This window comes from Pezoporus flaviventris, unplaced genomic scaffold (genome assembly GCF_033815535.1).
Source record: "Pezoporus flaviventris isolate CSIRO_AGI_PZ_B2104156 unplaced genomic scaffold, CSIRO_AGI_Pfla_v1 ptg000040l, whole genome shotgun sequence".
NCBI lineage: Eukaryota > Metazoa > Chordata > Aves > Psittaciformes > Psittacidae > Pezoporus > Pezoporus flaviventris.
In genome coordinates this window covers 102,210-126,776 of record NW_026892588.1, presented here as the reverse complement: position 1 = coordinate 126,776, position 24,567 = coordinate 102,210, and the positions used below count along the sequence as shown (strand labels likewise).

The 24,567-nt window shown below is 43.0% G+C and overlaps 1 protein-coding gene and 1 long non-coding RNA gene across 3 annotated transcripts in view; one reads left to right on the top strand and one right to left on the bottom strand.

The window, feature by feature from the left end:
• The window catches only part of HS6ST1 (heparan sulfate 6-O-sulfotransferase 1), a 186,251-nt gene extending 162,166 nt beyond the window's left edge, over positions 1–24,085 (top strand). Inside the window, exon 2 of the mRNA XM_061465381.1 lies at positions 22,808–24,085. Coding sequence (XP_061321365.1) covers positions 22,808–23,516 — 709 coding nt within the window. The 3' untranslated portion in view covers positions 23,517–24,085. The remainder of the gene's footprint in view (positions 1–22,807) is intronic.
• On the bottom strand, positions 12,664–22,413 carry LOC133275431 (uncharacterized). Of its 2 annotated transcripts, XR_009745522.1 has the most exons (4): positions 22,295–22,413; positions 19,853–20,242; positions 17,416–17,624; positions 12,664–13,288 (listed from the first exon to the last, which is right to left on the bottom strand). It is a non-coding gene; the product is annotated as an uncharacterized LOC133275431 (long non-coding RNA). The 2 variants fall into 2 exon arrangements; XR_009745521.1 differs by lacking the exon at positions 12,664–13,288 and having other exon boundaries at positions 17,310–17,624.
• Positions 24,086–24,567: the final 482 nt, after the last annotated feature.

The following is a 24,567-nucleotide window of genomic DNA, read 5'->3' as shown; positions in this document are numbered from 1 at the left end:
ACTGTGGCACTGACTTGGAGAAATACCTCCCTTTGTTTTCCGTGGCAGAAGCACCTTCCACTTCGATTTGGGAGGCTTCTTTCCTGCCACACACAGAGTAAGAAAATACAAACCTGAAGCTTTTTGTTACAGCTGTGTCCAGGCTGCTGGTGTTTGCTTGTTTTAGCAGTCAGGAGGATATGAGAGTTTGGAGGTACATTTAGTGATTTTTTTGTCAGTGTGCTCTCAAAAGTGAAAAGTAAACTAGTTCTCATAATAAACATCAGAATTGAAACATAAGTAGACTGGTTAACATAAAAAAAAGATCTGAATCTTGATCGCTCTTCATCTGCCTGACATAAAAATGATGGGGCAGCTGATCATCTCAACAGGGTAGATCTCAACAAGGAATTCATGGAGATGAAAGGACGAGTCAAAAGCAGGCTACGTTGCTGCATTGCCTGGTCAAGTTGAGCTGCTCTGGAGGCCCAGAAGCACACAACCTTCAGCAAAGGTTTGAGTTGTCACAGTTCATCAGGACTGCACGTGTTCCCTATGGCAGGCAGGAAAAGGTGCTTCTGGAACGTGATGATGAAGGGCACAGTTAGGAAAGAGAAGCGAAAACAAAGCATTTTCAAAAGCAGTCAGGTAATTTGGGAGCCTAAGCTCCCATGAATAGCATTTAAGATCATCTTTCTCATAGACGATTTTGCCGTCCTTCTGTTCAAAAGATTGGCTTTTGTTCCGAATGGATGCTCTCAGAAAGCCCACTGTAACATCCACCTCCTTCAGCTGAACAATCTGGCATAAAGAAGAGGGCCTACAGTGTTTTGAAATGCAAGCAGTCTTCCAGTTCATAAAAGCTGGGAGTTACTGCTGCATTACCTAAGCCAGAAAATACTCAGTGGAGTGTTATACCAGTAATCTCAGGCTGTACTTAATGTGCACCATAGCAAGGGTTAAATGAACTGGAAAGCTCATAGAAAAAAAGCTCACACAGTGCAGTTTTTGTTTATACAGAAATGTTCCCATATGTTTCAGTTAATGCAGAACGTAATTGGGTCTGCCTTGGGATGGAGACATTTTTCTTACACGATTTATCCATTAATCTGGTGTGAAAGAGAGTCCACTTCACCAGAAATAGCTTCCTTTCCCTTTTAGCCAAAAACCCATAATGCAAAATCTCCCTTCTCTCTTCCCTTTAGCGTGCTCATTCTCCTCTCCAAAATGTCCTTTCTGCAGTGAAATAACCTGGTGGAACAGTTTCAAACATGAGGTAAAATAGTTGTGCCCTAAATTAGCTTCCAGTTAATGTATTTCCTGGCTCAATTTGCTGAGCAGTTCACATTGCACATGGATGTTCCTAAATTAGAAAATCGCACATATAAAAGTTTTCTTGTGTTTTTGGTGTATGTTGCTGCAAAGTCAGGATTTCTGGTTTTGATTTTAGTACCTCAAAGTAACAGGAATGAATTGTGCTTGACATTAATTACATCCTTCTGCCTGCTTTATTATTATTAGAATAAACAAGCTACTGATTTGAGGGAGAGAAAAGTCCACAAGGTGTTTGAGGTCTTTATTTCCTTTTCCTTTGGTAAACTTCCAGTAATTTAGCTTGTCTAATTTCCTGCTGGAAACCTGCTGCTGGGAGTGCTCATACCTGCGAGAGAATAAAATTAGTGAGCTGCAAGGAAAATTTCAATAATGAGATGAGAGGCAGGAAAAATACAGCTTTGTCTGTTTGCTTTTTGTATGTGAATGTGCTCAAGAAGCAGAAGGCATATTGATTGTCTGAAAGCAAGACAGTGAGCTCTGCATGAAATGGGATGCTCGGTGATGTTTGGTGCCATAATCAGTCTGTTAGACATTATGCAGTGTTTCACACCAGGTAGACTCTATTACATATACCTTCCATTGCCCTTCCAGGCAGAGACAGAAGACTTGTGGCGCTAGCTTTGATCTGCATTGGTACTAGGTCAGGGACTTACAGCAGTGCAATTGATCCCTGAATTATCATCTCAGTAGAGGGGAGCGCTGTTGCATCCTGGAGTCTTTATTGTGGCTCCCCAGTGTTAATTTAAGAGAATCAGAGCGAGTTTCTCTACATGCTGCCATTGATCCCCTGGTGCTTTATTGGGCCACAGGAGCCCCTGACAGCCCTCAAACTTAACCTAACTTTTGTACTATTGCAGTTTACTACTAGGCATAAGGCAGATTCAAGATTAGTGGCATTCAGCAGCTACCTCTGGCCCTTACTTGACCTGTATTACACATTTCTTGATTGTAGCCACGGATGTGCCATGGTGCCTGGAGGCAGAGCAGGTTGGTGATCGGTTGTGTATAAATGCTCTATACCAAATGACAGTCCCATGAGCAATTGTGTTCCTTGACATTTTGAACCTGTGGGTTGCCAGTGCATCGAGAATGGTGCCACTTGTGAGAAAAAAGCCCTTTTGTTAGACTTGGAGAGAAAGTCACGTACTTGACTAGGATCCAGCCTGAGAAGCAGCTGCTCTGGAAGAGAATCTCTGAGTTCTTCCTTGCATGTGCACACTCGTACCCATACATGCAGGTAAACTGGTATTTTAGTGCAAAGTTGAGCTGTTCATATGGGAAGAGTTCAGTAACATTTAGCTGACATTTAGAAACAATGAAGTGTAATTAGTCCAGTGGTTTTGGAAAGCTTCTTTTCTTCCTATACGAATTCCTTTTCCAAATGCCTGTTCTTAGTTCCACATCTTATTTGTAGTTAGCATTTTCTTACATTTAAACATCCCTATGTATGAGATTCACAATCATACATGGGTCCACTGAGACTGCAGGTAGAACTTCTTATGTGGGCCCAACTAATGCAGACTGGTAGCTGATCATCAAGCCACACTGTCTTAAGCATCATTCTTTATTGTGCAGGTTCTATAAGCCAAAATAATTCCCTTATATTTGCAAACTCCCTGCATGCACCTTTTTCATCATCTTTAGACCACCATGTGGCTAACCAAGTGCTATTTGGGATAGAATCTGGTTATCAAGCTTAATGAACAATAATCCTGTTTATGAGACACAAGACAAAGTTGAGGTCAACTGGCATGCTTGAAACTATAGTGACTGTAGTGCAAACAGTTGTAAAAATGTACTAAAAATACCTCAAATCAGACGACATGATACTGAATACACTTGGAGAGTCTCTTACTAAGATGATGGATTTCATAACCCTGTTGGAGAAGAGCTGCACTGCAAGCAAGACAGATCACAAGGAGCTCTTCTACTGCCAGGGTGCTCCTGCTTGAGGATCTTTGCATTTTGTCTCTAGCTATTTACTCTTCCTTTTCCTTTTAATCAGCAGAATTCCCCCTTTCCTAACAGTCCCAATTGTTTAAATCTTTCCTGTCACTTTGTAGCCTGGTCCACTGCACCCATGTGCTTACAACCCCGTAGGGTCATCCAAAATTTATATGATAGGAAAGAAATTGCCAGCTAAGAGACAGAGAAGTATAACTGTGCAGGAAGCAGAGTGACAAATGAGATTCTAGGAGGAGGAAGTGAGAGGGTATTAGTTTTTAACAGCTTCTAGAAATCCTAAAATAGACCAGAACTGGGCCACAACTAACAGAAATCATGACTGCTTGCTGATGAACAGAGGCATCGCTGCTGTGAGAGAAGGAGGTTTGGCAGAGGACACCTCCTGTAGCTTTCGTATACTTATTAGAGTGAATGACTTGGAGCTAGAAGGATCCTAGGCTTCGCTGCCAGAGTACTTGGAGTTAAGCAGAATGAGGTCAGCTTAATGTGGTGGAATTTTTCAGCTGGTCTGGTGGTTTTCTAGGGGCGTGAGTCACATTTTCTGAATGCATGAATCTAGCAATTCATAAATCTTTTGGCTTTTAGAACCATCGGCCACAAGCAGTATAAAACCCACTTGGCATGTACATGTGGACAGGAGGGGATTCGGGGTCAGCAGATGCCACATGAATGAACTGAGAGATTCTGGTGTTTTCATGGAGAGCACTGACTGAACTAAGAGGCCTCAACTTCCTACAAAGGTTTTTCTTTTCTACCTTTTAGCTTCTCAGTGAATTGACAAAGGAGAAGTGTTCAGTTTTTTTGGCTGCTGTTGAACAGTTGGGAGTCCCCAAGGCTTCTGCTGAAGGCAGTGAGATCAGCAGAATACCAGGTGACAAACTGGGCACAGAACTTTGATGTTGTGATAATGGCAAATAAGACATAATTCTTGGGATAAACCAGTATTTGGCTCCCTACACAAGGCTTGAAAATCACTTCTTTCACAAATTGTCCTTCCCAAGGGTGTGTGTCACCCTGTTTCTGTCTAAGGTATGGGATATGTATTCTGTGGCAATCCCTTATACCCTAATCCCTCTGTCATGCTGAAAAGGTACCTGCCTGAAGCAGCCCACAGCTCTCCTCCAGCCCATTGAAACCACAGGATGGCGTGGCTGGGGCACACCTGTACATCAGGACAAACTGGTTATCTCACCTGGATAAGAGTTCCTGGATCTGATGGTGTAGGCATAGCCTAAGAGAACTGACAGGGACACAGAAAGCAAAGTAGCTCCAGCCAATACTTTTCAAAAGCTCTTCCTATGAACATGAATTGAGAAGGGTCAACATGTCCTCAGTAAAACATATCTGCCCTTTTTGCAGGAAGATGATATCTCACCATTGGGGTCCCATTTGTCCGTTTCTGAGAAAGGTCCAGCATTTAAAGAACATGGAGATACAGGTTCCTACTTTTGCCTAGAGATTGTTCTTCGAAACTAGGGTTTGGGCATGAATGGCAGAACTGTGTGTGAGTTTTCTAATGTGTAATGGTGTAATTGTTTCTCTCTGTCCCTCTTCCATGGTTCTTTACTTGTTTTTTTCGTTCACTCTGCTCTTCTTATTGTTGCTGCCCCAGAAAGGGTCCATCAGGATTATCCCTGCCCTGGCATGAATCCTCCATGGACCACAGTCACTCAGGGGTCTCCCTCCTTCCAAGAGTGTGTCTCCAGCCCCATGTGTCCTCAGCAGTTGATCCCTCCCCATGTCTTCTCAAGCTTCTCCCATGTTGTTTCCTCACGTGTCCTCACCTAGTAGTTCCCTTGGAACTACTGCAAACCTTTCCATTGAGCTCAATGAGCTCTGGATCGTGCCATTATGGAATGAGAATTTGGCAGAAGAGTGTACGGGGTAACAAATATTCACCAAAACCAGAATGACGTCATTTGCAGCCAGAACATCTCCTGTGTAAACGGGTTTTAAAAAAGGGCATGTCTAAGATTTTTTGCCTTACCTCTCCAAAGGGAAGCCCTTTGTTTTACAACATTGACCTGATGGTGAACTCAAGGCTGAGATATTCAATACTCCTAAGTAATTTTGCAAATTTAATCTTACCAAATCTAATGAAATTTAAACTTAACAAATTTAATCACAACTCATCTCAAGCTCCTCTTTCCTTGTCTTCCTTCCTTGTCCTCCCTATCCTGTCATCTGAAACATCCTGAGTTTTTCTCCCTGGATATTTTGCTACTCCTTAGTGCTTAGACAGGTGAGAATCTGTGTTTAAAGAAAACACGAGTATTCACTGGGGATGAATAAAAGTGCAGATGGAGCTATCTGTTGTCAAGGCTAACCCATAACTTTCTGATGAAGAGAAGGGGTAGTAAAAGGTATTGAAGCTTCTTTTGGGTTAAAAAATTGGGATGTGGTTCATAAATCTGCCATCCACAAGCTTCAGCACCCAATCTCAAGACTCATTGCAGCCTTTACAGGCTCCTGGATGATGAGAACAATGCAAGGCACATCTCTCTTTGTAAGACACTTTGGCACCCAGTCTCTGTAAGTGCCATTGGAAGCCTCATCCATAATGGCTTTTGTGTTCATAGTATTAGTGGGCATTTTGCTCTTGGATGCAAATAGCCTCCTTTTCTCTCGAGACTGAGTACTCTGGAAAGAGAAAAACCCACTCACAATTTCATTTTAATCCTTCACAAAATGTAATCCCATTATTTTCCAAGTCACATGCACAGCACAGGTGTTGCGCTAAGTATGTTTGGGTTTTGCTGTAAGTAACTTCATCTCAGCTTGAATTCCAGATCCCATTCAGGAAAGCTGTCTCACACTGTAATGGATTTAAGCATGTGCTTTTTTTACTTTTGAATCAATATTAAGGATTGTCCCAAAAATATGTCAGTAAGGGGAATCTTCCTGTGTATTTGAAATAAAATACAACAAATGTTCCTATATCTAACAAGAAAAAATGTGTTTACTGTTCATCGGAATGAGAATCTGTGACTGTGTTTAATTCTGATTATGAGATAGAAACATGTTAAGTTACTAGCAAATATTTTTAGGATGGGAAGTTGGTGAAGACCTTTTTTACCAGCGGTCCCAAGAGTACCCATCCTCTTCCCTACTTTCTTCTTCTGTTTTCATCTTGCTTTTGGTCACGTGCAATGTTTCTGACTAGTCCTGTCACTATATCCCTGCTCATGGGAGGGTGGCTGATGAATCACGGAAGAGTTTCTTTTTCCATCCACTGCAGTAGCTCTCTATATGCTCAACTTTGAGATACGGCCAGGCCAGCCCTCAAAAAGAGAGCATTTTGGAGCTATGATTTTGATACCCAAATTATTCTTGGCTTTCAGATTTCTTTCAAGGGAAGTCAGTTGCTTTATATTGGCATTTAAAGCAAAACAAAATAGATCTCTCCAGTCCTTCAGTGACAAAGGAGAAGTAAAGTTGAGTGGGACATTTCACTGCCAGTGTAGCTGCATCTCCGCTGACTTCATTTGAACGAAGAGACACAAACAGCAGGAGACTGTTCCTGCTCCTGTGCATATCACCAGGGCACTTTAGTTACATTTGTGGACAATGAGAAACTGATGTTCGCGTGGCACAAGTGGATGGTGCCTAAATATGCTGGTTTCAAGGTGAATTACAGGTCTTCAGGAATGGTGCAACTTCCCAAAGGCACAGAGGGACAGCGGACGCTTCCACAATGTAGACTTGTGCTGTGGATCTGAACTAAAATCCTGAAATGGGTCCTCAGAATGTCAGCTTGGCGGGACAGACACACGTAGCTGTTTGTCTGAAAGATAACTCTGTCCTTTGGGATTTCTTGCACTTGATTATGGGGGACTGTGCAGGAAGGATAGGAGAGACTCCAACTGTCACAATTATTTGCAAAGATCTCGTGAGAAGGAAGGTCTCTGTCCAGAGGAGGTGAGCCTGGTGTTGCAGGATGGAGGAGACCACAACCAAGCATAGCATACAAAGAGAAAGACTTCGGAAGGGCAAAATATGTGTTGGACCCAGCCAGAAACAGAAATTCACAGTTCTCTTTAATTAAAGTCTCTTCCTGTTCAGTCACAGGGAAATAGCTCCCATGGCAATAGCAGGAAGGAAGTCAGTGCCTCTGATGTTAATTTAGTGCCTTCCTGGGACAGATGGAGAACGTTGTTGTGCATCTGCCCTGCTAACAGGCTTCATCTCAGCACCTCTGGAAGTGCCCTGAAGCCTCATCCTACAGCCAGAGGCTCTGGAGCATCCCCCGAGCAGAGAGATCAGGAGGCAGAGGCGAACCAGGGACCCTGTTTGGGGGGCGGGAACTGGAAGCAGTGTCTGCTCAGCCCCAGCTGGTACCTGCTACCAAACAGCTGTCAAGCAGCGATGGAAAAACCATGCAGTGCCTGTTCCAGAGGAGAGCTGTGCTCACGAGCCACAGTGCATAAGGCCTGAAATCCCCTGGTTAAAACATACATTGCCAGAAATGAGCAAAAACTAAAGTAAACAGTTTACACAGAGGTGAGCATCTGCTGATTGCTGATCTACACAGACAAAATGAGTATCTGTTTGAAAATGGCCTTGTTTTGCCCTTGCCTGCCTTTTCTTTATACAGTGGAATAGCTGACTCCTCATCAAGGCAGAAGGCTCCACTACTTATGTTTCCACAGTGCATTTTCTCTTGTGAACAATGCTCACTGCCCCGAGAGTCTAATTATCACCTAAGAGATGTTAACAGCCAGATCATTGGAGCTTCGGAAAGGTTTTGATCAAATACAAGCAAGATGTAGTTTGTATTTTGCTGCCCTGTATTCCAGCAGCAGCTGGTCTCCTGAGGTAGTAAAGTGTGGACCAAGTTAATGAATGTAAATATGCTTCTGTTAGATCTTTTAATCATGAATGTAATTGCAGCTGGTAGTCTTCTCAATTTTTATATATACAGTATGTGATTGGATTTCTTTCTTTTTCTTCTTCAAATCTATTGCTAGTGCTCCTCTCCTCAGGGGATTATCCAGAAGAAAGATCTTGTCTTTCCAGAGTGAACATTGTGAACCCTTACTGTACTGATTCTTTCAGTATTAATTTTCTAGTTTAGCAATCACATTTCTGTCCCTCCCTACAACTGCTTTTGCCTTTGTTATGGCTGGCATAAGGAGGATACAGGTGTAGCAACAGGTACAACAAACCCAAGTGTGGAGTGGGAGGAATTTACTTTTGGTTTTGTCTGTCTCTGATCCATGCCTTTCATGCCAGCTCTGGCACTTTTCTGTAGGTTGACTGGAATAACAGGATGCACAACAAGCATCAGCCCAGTTTCTCAGGAAGTCTAACAAGGGGAATTTGAACCCAAATACCTGCATCCCACAACTGACTGAGAGATGTAGCTTTGCTGTGTTTGAGCTAATGGATAATAAAAACCATCATCAGGATACATGGAGCAAACAAATGAAGCAGTATTGTCTCAGGATACATGGAGCAAACAAATGAAGCAGTATTGTCAGTTCCTGGGATGCTAAAAGCTTTCCAGATCTCTTGCTTTTGTACACACCCTCTCTTTGGGATGAAAAATCGTAATACACGAAGCTGAGATCCCACAGAGCATTCAAAGAAGTGGATTGCAATGACCCTGCAATCCTCCAGCTCCCGTTGGCAAAATGCTCAAAGAAAACTTGAATTCCTATGTGAAAAGACAGTCAGAGGATTGAATGGCTCAGGCTGTGGGATATGGAGCCTCATATAACACAGTCACCAGCTCTCATCATCCCAGGTTGGTAGTGACTGAAAGCCTCTCCAAGCTCAGCAGTTTGCCAGTGTATCTGAAAGAACTGGTGGCCTCAGCCCAGCGGATCTCAGTGTGCAGAGGCTTAATCACAGCATGCTCTGGGGATGCAGACTGCCATTGGTAAATTGTTATTCAACAATTCTGCATTCAGAATGTGGTTATTTTAGCAGAGCTGTGCTGCTAAACCCCTTTTGGAAGAGAACTCACACTGGCAAGTGTTCCTCTGCCTCTATAACTTAACCCATTTCCCTGGACAGAATAAGCTATTCACACAACTGTATAGCTATCCACAAGTTTTTGCTGGTATTGCTATTTGGCTGACATCTTATCTTATTATTCTCACAGCACAGCTACACCAGCAAAACCTTTCCATGTAATATAAGCCTATGAGGAGAAAAATCCTCTGTCATTTTGTTGAAGGCGGTATTTCATAGTCAAGCCTGAGGCAAACTTAAGCAAAGCGCTCTATAGATACAAAATTGTAATCTCAATGCAAACCCCAGTGTTCCAGTTATGTATGCAACAGCACAAGGGGAGTGGCTTTAAACTGACAGGGGAGATTTAGATGAGACATTAGGCAGAAGTTCTTCCCTGTGAGGGTGCTGAGGCGCTGGCACAGGGTGCCCAGAAACTGTGGCTGCCCCATCCCTGGCAGTGTTCAAGGCCAGGTTGGACACAGGGGCTTGGAGCAACCTGCTGTAGTGGAAGGTGTCCCTGTCTGTGGCAAGGGGTTGGAACTGGATGAGCTTTAAGGTCCTTTCCAACCCAAACCATTCTGTGATTCTGTGAACATCACCTGCAGGCCAGGGGTACTTTGTATGCCATGTTTGTGTAAGCAGTGAATATAAGCTGTTAAATTGGAAATGTAAATACCAATGGCAAGTACTGTAAGTCCCCCTGGAAGGAAAGTTGTGTGTGCAGAGAATTGCCTTGGGAGGATGTGCTTGTGCCAACCCTCAGCCTCAGTCATGCCACCCCACCAGAGGCGGCAGTTGTTAGCCAGACGTGGTGATCGAGAGCCTGTCTGGCTCTCAGGGAGAGTGGGGTTCTTCCTCCGTTGTGGAGGGATGTGGGGGTATTCCCAGGCTGTAGGGGGAGCAGGAGGAATAGTCCCACTCTGTGCTTTCTTTGAAGAGATGCAAAGGGTTCTTCTGAGGGCTTTGGAGAATTGTAGTGTACACTTGTAAGCACATAATTAGGCCTATCTGCAGTAGAGCTGCAGAGGAGCTTGGTTGCCTTTCAGCCAGTTAGGACACCTTCAAGGTCCTTCAAATAAAAGTTGAGGCAATAACAGTGGGCCATATTTAAGAAAAGAATCTCAAGGATTTATTAATCAAAAAGCTGCTTTTCAAAATCACATTGCCACTCTTCTGGTAGTTGTAAGTGCCCCTGCCAGCTGCAGGCAGGGGCTATCATTTACCACCCTCAGAAGCAGATGAACCCATGGTTTGTTAGAGCGTGATATCCCTTCTCCACACCCACGGGTGCTCTCCCTGTGAAATACCCACTGGGTATGTCATTGGGCCTTACACTCGTGCAGATTTGCCATCTCTTTCAGCCTCATAATGTACTGATTGAGACCCAGCTGAGAATTCCTGTGATGGTTGAAGTTTCGAAGACTCAAATATCCCTGACAACCCAAACCAGTCTGATTTATGATTCCTGAGAGTGCAGCTGAAAGGGAACAAGAGGATTCCTGTAATTAGAAATATCTTTGCTATTCCTTGCACCTCTCTTGGCAGTGCCTGGGACAGGTCACTGTCAGAGACAGGATGCTGGCTGGCCTAGACAGAGCAGTGATGGATTCAGAGCAGAACCTTTCCAGCACAGCTCAGCTAATGAATTCTGCAGTCTTTGTTAGCTTCCTCAGTATGCTGATTCACTTAAGGAAAGAAATTGTTTCTGTGACCTAGACCATCACTTTGACAATTCCTGCTGGCTATTTCTGTATGCCTGCTTTAAATGAACTGTGGCTGCTGTGAGGTTGGCAGAGAGTACTAGCGCCGTTTACTATAAAATACCTGCACCTTCTATTATGCATGTTACATATTTTCCTTTTCTTTAAGAAACGGTATTAACAAAAGCGTTAACTGCAGGCTATCTCATGCTGTGTTGCTCTCAGGCTGTAGCAGAAGAAGTTGAAACCAATTAGAATTAACCTACTGTTTTCCAGTCAGCCAAAAGATGAGTAACAGTGCCCATGATGTCTCCAGTTGTGCTGTCAGGAAGGGCTGGTGTTGGTTACAGTAACAGCAGAATGAGTAGCACCCTATTTCTCAGGCTGCACTGCCTGAGCCCCACTCCTGTGGGGTTTTTAAGAGCAAACTCTAACCCCTGCCTTAGGTCTGACTCCGGACACTGTGCCACATGCAGAATGCACTGCAGCATGGGTATCTTGATGCTGGCCTGGCCTGTGAGACCAGTTGCTTTTAGATGCACACCCTTTGCTGGGTTGGTTGCATACAGCTTTCAGTAATGTCTTGCTTTCCAAGGAAGTAATGTGTTTTAGACAGAAGCCTGGCATTTTGTTACGCCTGCCAGGTTGTAAGGGGGTGCATATATGCATATAGATATTTGGTGTTTAATAATTGAACCTGGCTATATCAAGGTTGTCTCTCAGGTTTAAAGACAGGACATTGTTACAGGAAAATGGGATGTTTTCCTGTGCTGAAGACAGAGTTTTCTTCCTGAGCTAATCCTGGTGTCTGCAGCTGCCTTCTAGATATCACCTCCTAAAAGGCAGGGAATGAACTTCTGCACATCTGTAACAGCTACATTAAGTACCGTGGTTTATTGTAGAATTATGGATGATGATGGCTGGATTACTAAATTGTAAATCAGTCAGAGGCATTCTGATGATATTCTAAACCATGAGAGAGAGACTCATGCAGGAAGAGGCAGTGATTTATTGCACCAACTGGTAACGCATCCATCCCCAATTATTTTTATTTATCATTCTTTTGAAAAGATTTCAACCCTTCATAAAAACAAATTTAAAAGAAAAAGAAATCTGTAACGATGATAAAGTTTTGCTATAATAAAAATTGACACTCCTGCGCTGTGATTTCCAGTGATAGGAAAGCAGAGAATAAGGAACTTAAGATACACAAACTTCACAGTAAATTAGTTGAATGATTGCCCTTGTTTAATTGTCTTTTACAAGCAAATGAAGGGAATTTTTTCCTTTTTATTCCTAAATCTGTTCCTTTCAAAGTGTCTCACACTATCTGTAGTTTTAAAACATTGGTACCCAGGATTTGGAATGCTTAGCAAGTCATCCGTCATCCGTTTCCAAGGCATTAGCAGCACAGACAGGATTTATTTCAATCTCTGCAGTTGATTCTTTGATCCGGGACTTGCTTAAGTGCATTCCAGTGCAATTAATTAGAAAAACAGTATAAGACAGTGGCAACTCCGAGTGATCTTAAATGTAGAAGTGGCTGATTAGTAGCTCTGCTTTCTTGGGGATTATCTATTTGTTGCTTGACAGCATCTGCTATTCCTGAGCAAGGGAAAGCCAGTTAATTGAGAAGGGGGAGCTTTGGTACTCTTCGTAAGCCACTAATATGACCATTTGCAAGAAAAGCAGCAGTGTGGGAACCCCTCCCAGCACTGGGTAAATGGAATCAGGACCAGTCATCTATGCCATTAGGTGCATGTAGCTCACATGGATTTGTTTTGCTGGGCAGCAGTTGTTCCCTTTCTCTAGCAGCCCTACCTGGCTCACAGAGATGCTCTTTGGAAGCCAGTCCTTGCAACAGCTTGCATTGTGGTTGCTTCCAAGAATGGGCTGCACTGCTTTTTATGTTTTAGTTCCTTGGGATGTCTTGTTTCCTTATGTACCCTGGCTGATTGGAAGTTACAATGTTTGCTTGTCTGTCCAGGACATGTCAATCTAGTTTCAAAATCCTGTGCTTCTCAGTTCAGTTCCTGAGTCTTCCCACTCTGATCAATACAAGTAGCCATCCATCAGGTTTTGACTGGAACAAGATTGAGCCGCAAGCAACTCGTGGGTGTCTGTGTTGCAGCTGCAGCTGCCTGACACAAATATTGCATCCTTTTGGCTGAGGCAGGCAGTTGCTGAGGAATTCAGTTGTCCTGCATAAGCAATCAATATCTGCTCCTGTGACTACTCTTGCTCCCTTCATCTTCCCGTATGGTTTCTTTATAATTTAATCTTTCTCAAGAAGAAATACTTCCTGTCTGTCATGCTGTTACACTTCTTGAATCTTAGTGCCAGTGGAACTCCTGTGATGCGCAAGAGAAGCTGGCTTACAGATCAAAAGAAAATGCAAATTCCAGCCTAGCTGCTTTGTTTGCAACTGATGCAGATGAATATCTTTCCATATTGCATAGCTACTTCTGCTTTGTCTTTGCACTATTTCAACTTGCTTCTGGTTTTCTTTTTTTCTGTGTGACAGTATCCTAATCGTTCCCAAACTGCATCCTGAAGTCTGCAGGAATCAGATGCAGATATCCTGCTTTATTAGGTAAAATATGCACTTGTTTTATTCACTGCATCCATCTTGACACCTGGGGAGGCTTGAATCCCTGGCTTTCTCTCTCTTCCCAGGGTAAAGACAGCACAAAGCTGTGCAGATTTCTATGCAGAACCAGTGCATCTCAGTCTCGATGACAAGTAGGAGACATAAATTTCAGCCTCCTCGATAACCTGGCAGCCTCCACTGGCACTTTATTAGGGGACAGCACTTACCCCAGGGAGCTAGAATAAGACCCCAAATGTTTTCCACTTAACCTGTCTAGTGCTAGGGTAAAAACCGCTATCTTCTGCTACCTCTCCAGGGCCACACTGACACAGAGATGAAAAGTCTCATTGCAAATGTCTCTTCAGGGGCTGATTTGTTTCTTGCTTGTTTTTAATGTGTCCAGCCTACAGGGAGAAACTCAAAAACCTAATGGGTACAGTACTCTTAGAGCAAATATTTTACAGTAAATATGGCTGCAGTGTGTGACTAAGATCTGTATTTTGCGTAGTGCTAAAATCAATAAAAATGAAAGTCCCTGCAATAGAGCCCATAAGTGAAGGGAGAGAACATGTTTCTTAGGGAGAATGGCAGTGTTTTCTCATCCTGAACCTCTTACCTTGATGACAGCAAAGGCAATAATAAAAGCTAAAGAATGCAAAGAATAGGCATGGGTTGCAGTCCACATTTCTACTGTCTGTCCTCTGCCAGCACTGATGTAATCCTTCTGGCAGTGAAACTTTCCATTGCAGTCTGTCAGCATTCAGATGTGCTATTGATTAGTTGGTTTACTAAGGTCACTTAGGAATCACAACAAACCTCCTGAAACTTGGGAAAGGTAATAAATCGAAGGTATATGATTTGTAACTCGCCGTCATTTTTGGTGCCTTGCTTCAGTAGAAGACAGCAGTCAACACTTCCTAAGCGCTTGATAGGAGGAAGGTTATAATGGCAAAAGAAAGCATTTGTTTATAAACGGTGTAAGTAACATAAGCTTTTAATGGGTCCTAGAGGAGTCCAAGGCTCCAGAGGGCTCTGGAATGCCTTCCTCTCCTCCCCCCATCTGCTCCCCTCACCCTGACCCCACTTTTTTTTCCAAGCCTTTGGCCAATTTTCATCACATCTGTCATTTTGAAAAACGAGCTGAGGTTCATAACATGTCATGTGTCTTTTCATAGATTAACTTGTTTGCAAGAGACACTGCAACAGGAAATTCTTGTGCTTACACAGCAGCTCGGTTTTCTTGAAGAGCAGAGATGTTTTTAAAACCCATAGTCTGTGTCTATTCTGCTAATTGGATATAAAACAGCCATGAGGCATGAGGGTGATAGGACCGTACTTGTTTCCTGGGTGAAAGCCTATTGGTAGTGCTTTGCTAGCAAATCTGAACTGGGGTGGCGTGTGTACTAATGTGTTATGAACACAGCGAGTATCAGTGCTGCACAATACTGAGATCTAAGGTACAAACACACCCTCATTTCATTTATGGAGACAGTGAGCCTGGAAGTGTCCATTTCTGATGGTTTCAGAGGAATTGATAGCAAACCATACCTGTCTTGATGCTGCATTTGATTCCAGACACAAACCTATGTAAAAGGAATATATATGTAATAGTATTCCAACTACTGCTTTGTAGACCTACCTTTCTTTGTAGGTCAACTTTAAATAGAGACGTCTCACACAGCTACCATGTGTGCAGAGGCACATGCAGACACACAGCATTGTCTTTCCTACAGATTCCAAAATCGAGACTCAGTTGCTGCAGGAGCACACAGATTCATGTTTTCCTTGGCTCCACATCTGCAGGTTTCACCACCACCAGGATGGAGAAGGCCCTTGCAATAGTGTTTGACACTATCTGGTGTTCATAAAGCTGTGATTCTGAGCCTGTGTGTCTATTGCAAACACCAAAAGGAGAGCTTTTGTTTGAAGTTGTTCTGAGTGGATGGAGGGGTGGTTGTTCCTCTTGTGAAATGCCTGAGATGCTGCTCACTCTTTTGTCTCTTTCTTCACTGTCAGCTTCTCTCATCTTTTATAGTGCCTTTGCAAGAAAGATGTGTTGTGTTTGGTACACACAGGTACAGGCACACAGGAGCTTCACGCTCCCTGCCTGCCACTGCAGTGTGACCGTTCATTGTATGATGAAAGGCTGCATCACCAGGATTGTGAAGCATTCAAAATCCTCCACATTTTAGGAAACACACAGGGGAAGAAAGAGAGGTGTGGCCTTCCAAGCATGCCTACTCAGTTACATTGTTTTTTAACTCCCAAGTTAATATAGTACTGGTATTTTTAAGTGTATATTTAATGAATATAACACATTTTAATTCCTGCTAAAAAATATAAATATGTAATAGATTCTGAGTCTGCAGCTATTTAAATCCAGAACATGAGACCTAAGTAACCTCAGGTTCATTTACACTCTGAAATCTGCTACAGATCTACTTACACCCTCAGCCACTATTGTTACAGCTTCTGGAATTACGAGTTGACTCTGTTTTTTCATTTTTCATCTGTTCTTCCCCAAGAGGAAAAGAGAAATAGGATAGGATAGGATAGGATAGGATAGGATAGGATAGGATAGGATAGGATAGATCTGTTGGCACAGACCTAAGACCATCCAGTCCAACTACAATTATCCTGTGCACGGGAAGGGCAGCAGGAAAAGCTGCAGCCCTCAAAGCCATATAAATGCCCAGCTCTCTTTTTTCAGGAGCTGCTGGTGCTTACAGAAGGGGTAGATGGACTGAAATACCCAATTTTACCTGCTGAAACCCACCCTCGTGTATTTGGAAATATGTGCTCTGGATTACATCCAGCCAAGAGAGTCTGGAGGAGTTAATATTCCCATTTGGAAGAAGAGCATGTCAATTTGTCAGTAGTATGAGGGTATTCTCTTCTGGCTTCACCTCCTGAAGCAGCGCCAGTGTTGTTTTTCATGGTTAGCTCACAGTGGGCTGTCAGCAGCATGGCCTACAGTGAGATCAGACCCTAGAAGTCCCTGAATGAAGATCTGGAGGGTCAGCAGAGCCTGTGTGATGGTTGTTGCATTTCAAAACATCCTTTTAATACAGCAGAGTCCCAAGAGCAGCGACATCAGGCAAAACAAACCCAACTGTGCAAAACAAACCCAGTTACCAAAGCAAGCACTGACTTGCTGTAAAGACAGCCCCTTCCTTTACCGGAACAGAAAAATGTTGATGGTAGGTGTTTGCACCCACAGGCTGAGTGAGTACTGGAGAACTGCCTTTGCTGTGAAGTTTCTTGGCTTCTGGTGTTTTGTGTTGCAACCTTTATTTAAACATAGGAGACAGAAGAGACTTGGTTTTTTGTTTATTTGTTTGTTTGGGGTTTTCTTTCTTTTTTTCTGTGACTTTTAAAGGGCTGAAGAGTTTATTGTGTGTGAAATGCAGGAAGAGTCTAAATGAACACCAGATGAGAGGAAATAGACTGAGGAAAATTAGGGCTATTTGCTACCAAAGGAAGTAATCATTGTACATATATTAAATTCCAATCTCTAACTGAGAGTGTGTTTTGTTATGCAAAAAATCTGACTGTGGAGTAAGAAGGGACACCTGGAGTCTTCCCACGTCTGGGTTTTAAAAGTGGTGAGCAGGGATTTGGTGTATTGGTGGTAAATAAGGCAAGAGAGGACTTGTACTGAAGCAGGTGGTGGGGATAGCTGGAGAGTGTTCTGCACCCCACCGTAGCAGAAGGTCATTTTGTGGCTCTGTGTAGAAGGGTAGAGCAGTTTCCATACATCTGTTGTTTGTAGGTAACACATAGTATGACTTTATAGTGAGAAGATAAATTCCTTTCAAACTTTCACCTGCCACATTCTCAGCTCATCCATTAGTAGAAACCCCTGACTCACCTTTACTTGTTATTTACCTGTATGCCATTGCTGGGACTGTTCCTTTAGAATACACTGTCCATTTTCAGGGGAGATAACCATTGCCTAATAATCCTCTTAACTGTCTGTAAGGTGAGGGTTTACATGATTGCAGTAGTGGTGCTGACTGCTCTGGTTCTTTCCTTGCTCTAGTTCTTTCCTTGGTCCCTGCAGACTAATGGCAGGGTGGGTGCCTATTTTCATTTCGCTGGTAGGAGGCAAAATTACTAGTTGTTTTAGTGATAAACTATTTACAGTGACTATGAACTGAAAAAGGACCCTCACAAATGATTTGAGGAGTGTGTAATACATGGCCTTGGCTTATAAAGATGCCTTAAATCAGCCACAAATTTGAGGTTGCTACTTCTTTTAAACAAAACAGAGTGTTTCTTGTTCCTGCAAGCTGGCGGACACCCTGTTCTGTTCTGTTCAGTTAATTCAGCAAGGACACAGAAAGAGGTTTTTATTATTTTCTTCTTTAGCAGTAGAAAAATTGTAGCCTGGGGGCATGTTGCTTTGACAGATTGGGGTTATATGATTGAAGCTGACCTGTGCAGCTTCCTTCCCTTTCCCCCTCCTGGCAGGAGGAATGAAGCATTTATGATTGGAAGTGGCTATCCTTATTTTGCTCTTTATCTGATGGAAGGCCACCACAGTACCCAAGAAGGACTTCTGATAGATTTTACTTTTCCTGTGAGGGACACTTGAAAGCTCAGTGAAGAGCCCGTAGAAATAGATATTTTGGCTGTGTGGGAGGGAAGCATTTAATCACAGCGAAGAATAGGGGATTGCACAGTCAAATAAGCAGCTCTTGGTAGATTTTAGAGACTATCAGTGGGAAGAAGGGTATACTGAATAGGAATGTAGGAAAGCATAAATGGAAATGAACTGAAGAGAGATAATAGCATCATATTTAGAATCTGTCACTTCATCAGAATGTTGTTGACTGGTTATTAGCGAAAGAGAAGGAATTGTTTTTTTTAAAAAGAAGGAGAGTTTCATTTCCCTTTCATTAGCTGAGGAACCTGCTGACAGGAATTAAGGCAGAATATAACTAAAGTGGGGCTTCAGCCACCCCCTCATGTCTGCAATAAAGGGTTGTTTTTAACCCAGATCTGCTCTGTGACTGCATGTGCAGCATGGCCCTGAAAAAAAAACCAACCCAGACCAAACAAAAAACCCAAACCAGACCCAACTCTGCTGGCAAAACCAAGGCTGCTTTGTGCTGCTGCGGGAGAACGGGAAGGAGAGGTTGGGGTGGGAATCGTGTAGGCAACAGTGCCCCTGACGCCTGTGTCATGAAAATACGCCTCAAGTTAACTATTGTCCTCAATCCAGGCTGAAACAGGGGCTTTGCATAATCACTGAAGGAGACTCCTGCTCCTAAAGATGTTACGTTTTGAATTGCCAAGATAGACAAAGGAGACATTGGCAGCCCTTCACACATGGGAAACAGAGGCAGAAAGAGAGATCCGTCTGGGACACATAGGGTAATTTTGACGCAAGGGGTGCTTCCACTGATGTGTATACTCCAATTGCAGGATTGCCTTTCCTTTCTAATACTGGATTTTTTTCTCCCTGAAACTTCAGTTCTAATACAGGATTGTTTACCAAACACATGATTTCATTTTGCTCTGTTCAATAAATACAGTAGTGATTCTTTCCTCAGGCAAAACTGTGCAGCTTGCGTATAGATCTGAGTTGCAACACTGCTGTTGCAAATGCTCCAGGGATCTTCAGGTAGATTTTCCTTTTGGGAGTGCAGGGACAATAATGCAAGGAAAGGCAGAGGTGGGACTTCGGCTTCTGCTTTTCTTTGTCATCCTGGGGATCACAACCCCATGGATATATAGAAGGGGAGCTTACAAGAGTAGTAATGCTGTTCTGCCAAGCTTCACATGGGAAGAACAGGAAAAGAAGTATCTTACCGACTAGAATGTCCATTTTTCTTCTTCAAGTTTGTTGATGAAGGCCAGTGAGACTTGGCATTGCATGATCAGACTGGGGCTATTTGGGTTTTTTATGAGGCAGGATTGAGTGCAACCATCTGGGCTAGGAGAAGACCACACTTCTGAAATGAGTCTTAAGGAATATTTAACTTAAGTAGCTGTCTGGGGCACCATGCTGAAAGGAAGGGCACTCCCAGCTGCGTGTATTTTATGGGTTTATTTTATCTCTGATGACAAAAGAGAACTCAGTAGCCATGTGGTTCCTCATAAATTGCAAGGCACTGCTGACAAGTGGCACTACCCGTGTTCTCAACCATGCTGGCACAAAGTTCCCCCCACTTTCTGGCTCACGATATTAATAATGTTGCTGCTAATGAGCGATGCTTTAGCAAGATAGCTAACTTTTCTCTGCACTTAAAGGCAATCCCCAAGTTATAGTTCATGAATGCAAACTTCAGTATCTTAAGTACTTTAGGTGAATGCTTACATGGTCATTCATCTAATACCAAAGTGGCTCATCTCTCCAGTTCCCGAGGCCCTGGCCTTCCTGAAGGTGTGCTCTTTACTTTCCTGAGAGCCCAGGGAATCTGCACCTCTGAAAGTAGTATCCTTCCAGAAAGCTAAATAGAGGTTTGGGAGAATAACTTCCAGTATATCAGTGGCACATCTCATCTTAGGCGGTTTAAACTATTCATTTGCACTGCAGTCTCTGTTTATTTGTTTGTTTGCTTGGATTTAATTTAAGCTCCACTGGGGCAGCTTCCTAATGTACCTCCAGGGGCCTGGTTCCACTGCCAGTATTCCAGTTTCCAAAGATGCATCTTATTTCTGTTTTAGGAGGCAAGCTCCACTTCTTCTGCTTTTCTACGTGACAGACCTGGGAAGGGTCACATCAAATTCAGTATATTTTCAAAAAACATTCTATTCAGTATTTCTGTTGTCTATTTTTTTCTGTCCATGAGATGAATCTTAGAGATTGCTCATGGTAAAATATTTACCAGCGTATCGCTTCAACTAAGATAACAGCTCTTGAAGTGCAGGTGTGAAAGAAGAAAGACTTGCTCCTAACCTTTTCTCAGTCTATGTCCTGTTCAAGCTGTTTGTGATTCAATGGACCCTACAAGCTTTGTATTCCATATTTACTAATGGATCCCTAAAGTTTAAACAGAGGCAGAGTGAAAGAAGACAAACTGGACTCAGGCTTACAAGAATCAGATTCATGCCAGCTCTGCCACAGACACTCATTTGACTTTATGGCCATCTGGCCATCATTTTATATTGGTAGTTCCCCTGTGTACAAAATACAGTTTCTAATGGTTCTTTTTTTCCTTATCCATACTCGTATAGACTGCAGGTTTAGACAGGAATCGGTTCCTCCTGTGTCTTTGGATACCGCACAAATGAGTCCCTGATCTTAGGTGAAACTTGCAGTTTCTGTAAGCTGTATAATGATAATAATTAGCTTCTACCTGCTACAGGAAAAAAATGCAGCCTTTAGATTACATTGGTGTAAATAAAAAGTCCACTACAGTTCACAAGTGCTGGTAGTGTTTAGCATCAATGTCTGTCACTTGAACATCTGGCATTCATCATTGCTTTCCTTTTCCTTCCACTGTCATATTTTATCCCCATCTGTTAGAGGTTTCTTAGCACTGTCTCTGTAAATCATAGCTGCATCTCAGTCTGGGAAGTTGACTCATTACAGGCTGCAATGTAAATGAAGGAAAAAGAGGTAAATTTAGGGGAAGTGTTTCTCTTATGCACTCTGCCCCCTTCTTTCTCCCCATGTACACAGACAGTACTAGACAGTATTCCTAGACAGTGTGATACCCTTGCTATGAAGAGAAATGGAAAAGCTTCCAAAAATAGGAAATGTCTTTATCAGGCCTAGTTCTGAAGGCAGAAAGAGGAGAAGAGCTGGAGTCCAAGTGGACACCCACTGCCATTGCTGGAAAGATTACAAAATTTACTGCTTTGGAACAACCCATCAGCAAGTTAATAATCATTTGGGAAAGCAAACATTCCTTAAAAGTTAGACTTCCCAGGCAATGTCTTTGATGTATTTACTTAAAAATAAATTACGCTTATTGCAGTAATTGAGTTTTCTGCTAGGGATAATAATATTGAGGGTGCTAAGGAAATACAAGTGTGTTAATGTTAGCCAAAGCAGAATTTTTACCTTTTTTAGCTTTCTTTTTCCCTAAAAATATGTGCAGTTCCCTCACAATGGCCATCACACTGAGCTCTCCCAAGCCCTGCTGGTGGCAGCAAGCCATGTAGCAGCATTCCAAAGATGCATTTCCGGTGGGGAAATGATCCACCACCACCTCTATATGAAACATTTCCAGTAGCATATGTGCGCTATCCTGACACAGCCCCAGTGCACAGTGACACACAGCCCTGTGCACTGGGAGCACATGTGGGCTTAATTCCCTGCCGGCTTTAGCAACTAGAGAAGGTATTTCCTTGTTCTAGAAACATTCAAGAGACACCACAGTCCCAAGCTGCTAGAAGTCAAGGGAACAGGCCCATTTCCCTCTACAGAGGGCTGTTGCAGACTTCCATCACGATCAGTCCCAGAACTTTACCCAGGCACAAGGTGGGCTGAAGCTGGAGGGTCTCTCTGTACAAGGCAGCTGTCATGTTTGCAGTTCAAGGGACAGCTTGTATTCTTGGGGACTTCATTATATTTGGAACAGCAAGAATGCCCCATGTCACCATGTGTGTTCCTCCTGATTGTCTTGCTTTTTCCTCCTTTTAGTCTCATGTGTCTTAAGTTTGTTGGAACCCACAGCAGACTAGCAGAGAGTGACCTACGGCTACTATTACTGGTTGTCAACTCATGCCTTCTCTTTGTACAAAGCATATTGCATTCCCGATTTCCCATTATTTTTCACTTATGTTTCTGTGGTGCTATCCTGCTACTTACTGCAGACTCCCACATTTCAACTCGGCAGCCAGATCAATCAAGCAGTAGGTGTCCTGGTCAGCATCTGCATGAAGTGAAAATGATAGCCCAGCTTGTAAACCAATTGCTGAGCTGTCGTGAAGAGCAAGCCCTGGCTGATTCAGAGGGCACGTGGCCATGTGAAAGGCCAGGCAGTCCCTGAAGTCACAGCTGCTCTCTGAAGCTGGTAGATTGGTCGAATACTGATGATTTGTTCTGGCATTTGCAGTCTGTGGCTGAAAACAAATGTCCTGGTGAAAGCATTGCTACTTGGCAAGACTAAAATGATGGGCTATGAGAAAGAGAAACACAGGTCTAATGGTGCACAAACTACTTTGCAAAGATACTGCAAGAAGAGGATGACCCAAGAGTACAGTGGAATGGATGCTGTGGTGTTGATTTACTCTTGTCTTTCTGATATCTGCACTGTATCTCAGCTTGCCAAGCATCTTGTTACTAGCAGAGTATTTATTTTCCTTTCTCTTCTTCTTGTAGAAAATTCTACTACATCACACTTCTGAGAGACCCCGTATCCCGTTACCTCAGCGAATGGCGTCACGTCCAACGAGGAGCTACTTGGAAGACCTCCTTGCACATGTGTGATGGCAGGACACCAACTCCTGAGGAGCTGCCGTCATGCTACGAAGGCACGGACTGGTCAGGCTGCACACTGCAGGAGTTCATGGATTGCCCGTATAATCTGGCCAACAACCGCCAAGTGAGGATGTTGGCTGACTTGAGCTTAGTGGGCTGCTACAACATGTCTTTCATCCCAGAGAACAAGCGAGCACAGATCCTGCTGGAAAGCGCAAAAAAAAACCTCAAAGACATGGCCTTCTTCGGTCTGACAGAGTTCCAGAGAAAGACTCAGTACCTGTTTGAGAGAACTTTTAATCTGAAATTCATCCGGCCCTTTATGCAGTACAACAGTACCAGGGCAGGAGGGGTAGAGGTGGATAATGACACCATCCGCAGGATCGAAGAGCTCAATGACTTGGACATGCAGCTCTATGACTATGCAAAGGACCTCTTCCAACAGCGCTACCAGTACAAACGGCAGCTAGAGAGAATGGAGCAGAGGATAAAGAATCGGGAAGAGAGGCTTCTTCACCGGTCCAATGAAGCGCTTCCCAAGGAAGAGACGGAAGAGCAAGGACGCTTGCCCACTGAGGACTACATGAGCCATATTATAGAGAAATGGTAGCCTAAGCAGACTTTTATATTAATGATTCTTCTAGGGTTTCCATATAAAAGATCATGGAAGTAAAATTGCAAAAACCAACAAGAACTATTTTATTTAAAAGCAAGTCTGTAAAACAGAAGGTAGATTGCTTCCTTAAGCAGGGGGTCTTTTTACTGTTTCTTACAAGACCAATGAGATTCTTAAAAAAAATAATAAAGACATAAAAAAAGGGTCAACATGATATTGCAGAGGTAAACCATGCACAAATGGAGTTACCCACTCTTAAGGCCAATCACGAAAGAATGTTTCTTATCCTCACAATTCAAACACCAGTGGCAAAAGCAGGATTTTTAAGATCTGTTTATGCCTTGAGCATAATGACATAAAGATACAGAATTAAAAACCAAGGAAACGGAGGTTTTCTTCTGTGGGTGTTTTTGAAGCTGGGATGGGAACTGCATTGTTTGTAAGTAAATGATAATGGTGACTAAGCTGACGGTGTGCTATCCTGTCGGGCTGTGATCTGAGCACAAGGGCGGTCACTTTGTTTCAGCTGGCAGCCACTGCCAGAATGCAAACCACCATAAAAACCAAAAGAAGAAGAAAAACATCAGAGGACAAGAAACATTAAAGCAAATTGACTGTGGCCTAGGATATGTACTTAGCACAGAGGTTTTGATACACTGCACTGGTATCACATATACATACGCAACTTCATCACAAAGATAATAGGAAATTCATGCACAGAGCTTGCAGATTTGTTTCACAGGTAGGTCCCAAAACAAGTTAAAAGCAACCAAATTCCACATAGGCTCAAATGTGCACTCACATGCCATCCTGTCATCCTACACAACTGCCGCTCATGCTGTCACCAGTATTATGTGTTAACAGCACATGGAAACCCTTTTCTAAATGCAAAGAAAAAAGGAAGAATTTAAATAGCAATACTCCCTCATAAATCTGCACGACAGGTTCCGGGGAAGAGCCTGCAAGTAATTAGTCATTAATGGGAAGATGATGAGGGGGTGATTTTGTTTTGTTTGTTGCTATGTGAAGTGCTGAACTAGAACAA